Raw genomic sequence first — 7,823 nt, forward strand, 5'->3', positions numbered from 1 at the left:
CAAATTTGTGGACATGACAATTAATCTAAGCTTAATATGTTACAAGTAGAGATTGTATTAAAAGCAAAACAACCAGAAGCGGAAACGAGTCTTGTGTATGACGTACTTATCCGGGTTATCAAAAAAGAGAGCGCGAGCTGAACGAGTGACGAGATAAAAAGAAACGGAATAAACATGTGAAGCATGTGAAGTGTAAAGATGTTTTACGGTTTATTTGTAGACGCATGAAACAAGGGTAACAAACACTTTAGAAAACACGGATACAGAAACAATTTCCGCTTTCCATTTTCCACTTCATTGACTCTTTAGTTGTTTCTGCTTTAATTACAAGACGCGGGTGGTTATGCGATTTCCCGTCAAAATAACCTCGAGTTGCATTTGGGTTGCCATACCTGTTGATTGAGTTATTTTACATTGGTATGCCTGTGGTGCAGACGGACGGTCGGGAGGTCGGTGTACAGTCACTTGATTACCAAATTTTCTCGGATGGGTAGTTTACCACATTTTCTTATCCATGGTGCTCCGCTGCGCGTTTCGCGCGCGAGAGCTCCGCTATTATCGTCATCATCATTGTGGTAATAATGCCTGCGGTCAGTTACTTTCGTTAAATTTCTATTATGAGCATATTGTGTAATTTTGACTGAAAAAGTGGCTTGATTAATTTTGTTGTGAGAATACAAGGTTTTCTTTGCGGTATTATTCTAACAAATATAATTACTAAGTGAAATGAGGAGAGTCAAACTTCCTTTTTGTTCTGAATCGCCCCATGTAAGGGAATCCAGATTCCCATGCAGAATCCGGGCAATTTTTGCTTGTGAAATCCAGAATCCTAGGCTTTGGAATCCGGAATACAGCTCAAAGAATTAGGAATCCAATTAACGATTTGAATCCAGAATCCACTTTCTATTGTTAAAGGCTGGAATCTAGTAACTGGTATCCAGTATCCGTGGCAAGGAATCCAGAATCCAAGACTGTCTTGGATTCCTTTACATGGGATCTGAAAGTACTGCGGTGGCAGAAGAGGGTAAAACTGAATGCAAGGCTAGCAATAAATCAGACCTTTGCCGTATTGCCAGCCTTGACTTTAGTTTTGGTTTAATTCCCACTTCAAGTGACGTCTGGCTCTGGCTTCTCTATATTAGAGATCTGACAAGAAAGAACCAGTTGATATTATTTACGCGTTGAGTGGACCTCTGCATTCGAGGGTTTTTAGGAGAGAATACCTAACTACCCTAATGGCCCACCTGTTAAGCACATGAGTTCGACTTCATTATTCGGATACAGATTATTTAATAACTTGGAGCCTGTAGAAAAATGACAAGAGTGGAAATAAGAAGAGCTCCCATAAAAAGCCAGAAGAAACAGGCATCGACAATGGAGGCGACGATTTTCCATTCCTCTCTCTTAATGTCATTCTTTTCTTTTTTTCTCGTAACATGCACGAGCCTGCGTACATTATTTAATAGTATGTCTTGTTTGAGCAGTGCCTCTTTCGTGATGACCTCCATTGAATGTGCAGCATTACTGGGTGCAGACAACGCCGGTGCCCATGAATTTGTTTCCTCTTCATCAATGGATTGCAAGCTGCTCTCAAACTTGTGAAATAGCTTAGGAAGTCCAGTTGTCGACAAGGCCTCCCTTTCAAAACCAGATTCTCTTGGCTCTGACGATACCGTCCTCGAGCGACTTCTGACACAATATGGTGAACTTGTGGTGCAAGGCTTTGATTGGAAGTCTCCAGGGGAACTGAAACACCTTTGACGCGTAGTGGGCTGGGAAATGATTGAGTTTCGTCTCTCGAACTCAATTTCCTCTCGTACTTCTTCTTGTTCTTGAACGTGTTTTTCCATGGCGTTTATGAGTCCTGCTGGAACTTTGACGCGAACAATTTTTGCGAGCCAATTTAAGACGATAACTCTTATCCATTCGGGCATTTCTGTGACAGCAGGGTTATTGTAGTAGCATTTCAACACCATGCATGTTGCAATCAAGGAAAGAGCGACCTATAATAGATTATTTTATTAAAAAGAAGATAAACATGTGATGCCTCATTCCACACTTGTATTCATCATAAGATATATTAGAGAAGTGAAATGAATTGCAGTCGCACTAGGTCAAGCGTACCCCCATAGATTCAATTAATGAATCGATTATTTGAAAAATGAGTCCGTTATGCACCTATCAATGTAAATCCCGTGAGGGGGGAGTGCGGGCAAGGGGCGGGGATTTGATGCCTGAGACTATCCCCCTGTCGGGCTTTTGATCGTGCGAAGCGACCCCGGGGTCGGGACATTTGACTTTGACCGACAGAAGCCTGGTATCAATTCAGAAGCGGTTACCAAGTCCGTCCCTCGAGGCTTTCTGAAAGTCACGCTGTTGGAGAAAGGTATGAAGTTAATAATGTCTATTTTGAGAAAAATTTTATCTTCAAGTTCCCATCTGATTGTAAAACTCGACTGAAATCGAATTCCACCATGAAAGTCAGAGGATTTATAACGGGGCCACTGATCCGACCTGTTCCGACATGTTGAGCAGATGTTATAAAACATTTTACGTTTCATTAATATCACTAGTTATAGTTGTCACTAAATCTGCCCCCGACCTTTTAAAACCCGAATGAAGACTCCTTGTGGTTGTCCATGTATTTGCCATGAACCTTTGAAATGCAGTTTTCGTATTAGAGTTTCTGAGTGTAATTCTTTTGTTCTCTTTTGTGTTTTCTCAATTATTACACTTTGTTTCCTGGGTTAATGAAAATCCTCATACATGACATGCCTAGGATGGACAATTGTTTTTAATACATCTCATAATGAGTTCAACCAACACTGCAAATGTAATAGAACGCGTGTTAAACAGCAAAAGCATCTTTAATTATCTATTTGTAACTAAATTTCCTATAACTAATGTGTCGAACGGATGCTTTGGCTTCGAGTGTGACATTCTTGAACACAACGTCGAACGCAACTGATATAAATGATTTCGCAATAAACTAACCCTACAAAAACATGGGCCACTGTTTCAAGTTTCTCACCTTTGAGATATTTCCTAGTTCATTTTTTCTGGCATGTCCTTGTATCAAATAAAATAATCGGCATTTCGCAATAAACTAACCCTAAAAACACATGGACCACTGTTTATTAAACCCTGACTACCTTAATATAGAACAAAACCCGGTTATTTCACGTTAGCACCTTTCTTGTCTTTGACTGGGTTTTGAGAAATTTGAGCTATTCCTGATGTGGTTTGAATCGAGTTTGTCGATCCACGTTGACAAAACCAGTTCAAAGTTCTGTCGATCCACGATGCTGATTTGTGTCCGACAAATGAAGTTCTTTAATACCAAACAATTGCAGTACTGCTGAATAACTTTTTAACTCTATAGAAATATGTATCTCGCAATAACCTTCGCGAAACTCGGTTTGGTAACGGCACTCAAGTTAAGCCCTGTCGGTCGGGGTTACGAACTGGACGGGTGACCAACCGCGAATATCGTGTTAAAGGTCCATGCGTTGTTCTTTCTTTTCTTCTTCTTCTTCCTTTTTGCGTATTATGTAGTGTTATTGTTAACAGTGTATTGAAAAGCAGATTTAGCATTATTTCGCCGCCCGCATTTAGAAAAAGATAAAAACAAAGAACAAATATGGCCCGGTGCAGTTCGCCTGAAAATTATTATTATTCGGGCCGTAATACGGAACTGAAACTTTGCAGACTTTGATCTATATATCTGCGGGGAAACCGGCAAACTAAGAAATCTGGGTTTTCGACAGTGTAAAACGATCATAATTCCTTTGATTCCAATCTCCTGTTCCTCTGTCTGTTGTTGTCGGCGTTGCCTTCGCTGTGCTCATCGATGTTCCTTCTACTCCGCGGTTTCTTGTTGACGTCTTCCCCTTCGTTGTTCACGCTGAATTTGAAGTCGGCGTTCTCGCTCTAGAGGAGTTTCGGTGGAAAATCTTCCTGGGCGAGGATTTGGAGATTCCGAATGCGACTCGTTGACAAACCCAGTTTGCGCGGTTGCTGAGCCAGGCGCACATGCTGAAAATTAACCGGGACCACCGTGCGCGCCTAGTTTCATCAAATCGGGAAAGTTTTGCATCCTAACAGTAAGACGATACGATACTTCTTCTTTACGCGAGGGACATTAGGGTGCCTCCTCGGGTTCCGGCCTCTGGGCCGGAACCCTGCGGGGGCAATAATAGCACAGTCAATCTTCCTGGAGTGATTTTGTTGTTCAAAATAGGAGATGCTAGTGGAGAGAGAAAATACTTAATTACAGCGAGTAATTAAACGGAGCTTACGTTAACCATAAATAAAAGTAGTAAGAACGCACTTTTGAAATGTTCTTTTAATTTGTTTTATATAGTGTTATAGTATTGTTTGTTTAGATTTTTTCCCTGGGGTGGGGGCTTTTTTGACACTTTTGATCAACCTTTCGTTTCCCGCCCTGGGGAATTCGATCAAAAAATTTCAAAATTTGTCAAATCCTCACCCATTGCCCGCACTCCCCCCTCACGGGGTTTACATTGATAGGTGCATTAGTCGTTACCGCAAGCAGAATCAAATTCAAATTTGTGTTCCTACATGTGTAATGAGCGGTGAATTTTGTACGATAAAAAACATTTGAAGAAGACATTTTCATCAAATTCAAGAAAACTGAGCAGGTAGAAGTTTTATCGCTGTCTCGCGTGTGAATTCAGTGCTCATTCAGCGCATGTAGAATGCAGAGATGAATCGGAAATCTACAATTACCCAAAAGATTTAACTTTCGAATATTAAATTCATTCATGGAATATTATAGCGCTAGTGGAAGGAATGAGTAAAGAATGAGCGAGTGAGTGGATGAATGATCGAATGAATGAATAAAGGAATGAACGAACGAGCGAACGAATGAATGAATGAAGATAAGGGAAGAGCTGCTGAGAGGTTTGGTTCAGTGTTACATGCCCCTGGTCTTCCACCAGTTGAGTTTGATGTAGCCAGGGCCTGATAACACGTTTTACAGTGAGGTTACATGACGGCGACGAGGTTATGTTATTGGCTCGTACTTAAGTTACCTCGAACATGATTCCAGTGTAGTAAATACTAATCAGTGGGACGACCTCCGAAGTGGCAGGCATGATTTCGGCCACTATCAGCATGAACACAGTCATAGCCAACAAATTGGTTATCACCAGTGTAATGCGTTCACCAGAATCAGGAGGGAGAAAGAACGACAACAGAGTCAGGGCTAAAATAGGAAAAAAAAAGGGAGAGAGGGAAATATCAAATGATCCATAAGAAAAAATAAAAACGTATCTGTACAGAAAATCTGTAGTGAGACGCTCGCTATAACACGAGATATAAGACGGCGGAGCTGTCATTTTGTCATGGACAGCATGCTGTAATTACAATGGCCTCTCATTGGAGACCAGATAAGTTCAAACCACGACCCTGCGTGGTTACATAGTGATTGAGGCTGCAGTTGAAGCCCGAAGCCTTTTAAAGATTTGTTCAGAGACTGCATTTTTTGTTTAGTTTTGTTGTTTTTGTTTTCTTTCGAAATAAGTCTTTTTTTGTTAGACAGATGAGTATATTTAACCTTATTCTTTGCATTAATGATCTAGTAATCAAATTTCACTGTGAACGATCGTTTCTTTTGTAAAACCCGAATGAATGCGTAACTTTTTATAGGAAAAACATTTTGTCATCAAGTATTGCAATAAAACCTCCAAATTTAACCTTCTTACCATTCACACGTTGTCGGCGCATGAAAACATCAATGTACTGCTACTTACACGTTTTTAGCGCGTAATTATGTCAGTGTATCACCTCTCACACGTTATCCGCGCATAGAGCCAACAATCCACTAGCATTCAGTATAAGTGTGTAAAAACATTAATATACTAACACTTACACGTAATTAGCGCACATGGAATTATCAAGTTCATGAAGTAATACATTGTGCGCCTCCTTATCTGGACTGTGTAGGTCACATCCGGGTAAGGTTCAGGACAACAGACGTAAATAAACTCATTTCTTTGTACTTTCATTGTTATCAGATCCCACTCGCCATTGCTGATAAACTTTTTAATGTCACCTTCGTCATTCTCCATTTGTACATCAACTCTGTAACCATCATATGTCCAAGAGCCAAACTTCATGGAGCACAACTAAATTAGATTTTAAATGAATTCATTACTGCGTTAAGTGTGAGCTTAAATAGATTAAACACATCTTCCCGATTTTAAGTCTTCTTTATGACCCTTCAAACTGCACCAAGACTGTCGGAAGAGAGTGCTGTATGAATCATTGGCTAGGCGTGTACCGCCGGGACCCTCGAATCAGACCATGTTCACTTGCATTTTGCCACCCTTCTGGAGTAAACACCATATCCCAACGAACAGCCATTAACCAGAAATTATAATCTATATATATTCAATAAATACAAATAACAAATGAATTCATTGACCCTCCACGGAGAAGTTTTCAGAATCATTTTACAGCGTATTTACAACTAGAAACATTACAAAAAGATTTTAAATTTTTTTATTAAACATGAGATAATAAAAATATCTGGCTAAAATGGAATCAAACATATGTAGAATTTATCAACCCTGACAAGCCACTTTTCCAACAAGAAATGTTTTAGCGAAGATTTAAACTGTGAAAGGAAAATCGAAGGCGAGATGTGAATGTTGCTAGACAACGAGTTCCAAAAGGTGGTAGCGCTATACATAAAAGAGTTCTGAGCAAGGGCAGTACGGCATTTAAGAACTTGGAGCTTAGGTATATGTCTGTTGTGAGTGTCAGATAATACAATTTGCTTGGGTGAAACCTGTCCTTGGACCAAACTGAATAGTCTAATTTATTTACCCCGCGCCAGACTAAACTGTTTGGAATCCGGCTAACCTTGACACATATAGGTTATATCCTCCCACCTACTGGTAGCTATGCTCACCTGTTCATCAAAGGGGAAAAAGTTGACATTAATCTTGCATGAGAAAGTGAGGAGTACTGGTCCGAGCCACATGTTCCTTCCATTTGAACTGAGAACAATCTTGGTTTTAAATCTGTCCAGTGCACCATCATTCTGTGCGTCAGCACTATCAACCAACAAGGCAAGCAATTATTCACTTCAAATCCTGCGGAGTACCTGACGTGTAAGTGAACAAATGATTGCGGCCGGCGTCTACAAAATAGTGACTTACTTGTTGTACAGATAAATATCAGGTATCCACGCACTTTTAGCGTCGATGTTGATTTGTTTTATTCCTGCGTATTCTGACTCGTTCCAGGTTAAAAACGGATCGAACCAAATCTAGAAACACAAGTGAGGCAATATTTTAAATAATATTCATTTTAAAGTCATTTTCTCGCTTTCATTTTCATTGTCACTTTAAAATAAACATGGCATCGGGAAAAGATTCTGAATCCCAGGAGTTTTTAATCCTGTACACGCAAACACTAAATGAGAGAGATATCTTTTCTGCAATACAATGGTTCCAAAAAAAAGAAAGAACGTTTGAATACCTGACGAACCCAGAGACTGACTGTTATAAACTGGTTCTTCTCGTTCTGAAAATCATTTAACAGATTAGAATTACTGACATTCTGGTCAATTTACTTATAAAAGAACCTGTGCGTTATGTTAGAGAATCAGATCCTGCCATATCTGATCATTGTGCTGTACACAGTGAAACTTTGTGTTTGGTTAAACCGAGCTTTGAGAGAAGGACAATTACATACCGAAAACTGCGCTCGCTGGATAGTGGCCTCTTTATTCAGGATATGATGAATTCGACGCTGACGAATCATAATTATACAGATGTGTCAGTACTTACTGA

At 39.9% G+C, this 7,823-nt stretch overlaps 1 protein-coding gene across 1 annotated transcript in view; it reads right to left on the minus strand.

The window, feature by feature from the left end:
* Positions 1-250: 250 nt before the first annotated feature.
* Positions 251-7,823, minus strand: part of LOC140940838 (neuronal acetylcholine receptor subunit alpha-7-like) — a 15,699-nt gene continuing 8,126 nt past the window's right edge. Inside the window, exons 2-7 of the mRNA XM_073389804.1 lie at positions 7,510-7,554; positions 7,188-7,297; positions 6,938-7,082; positions 5,894-6,149; positions 5,055-5,227; positions 251-2,003 (exon numbers count right to left, since the gene is read on the minus strand). Of these exons, the coding sequence (XP_073245905.1) occupies positions 1,290-2,003; positions 5,055-5,227; positions 5,894-6,149; positions 6,938-7,082; positions 7,188-7,297; positions 7,510-7,554 (1,443 nt within the window). The 3' untranslated portion in view covers positions 251-1,289. The remainder of the gene's footprint in view (positions 2,004-5,054; positions 5,228-5,893; positions 6,150-6,937; positions 7,083-7,187; positions 7,298-7,509; positions 7,555-7,823) is intronic.

This window comes from Porites lutea, chromosome 1, assembly GCF_958299795.1.
Source record: "Porites lutea chromosome 1, jaPorLute2.1, whole genome shotgun sequence".
In the NCBI taxonomy this organism is placed as follows: Eukaryota; Metazoa; Cnidaria; class Anthozoa; order Scleractinia; family Poritidae; genus Porites; species Porites lutea.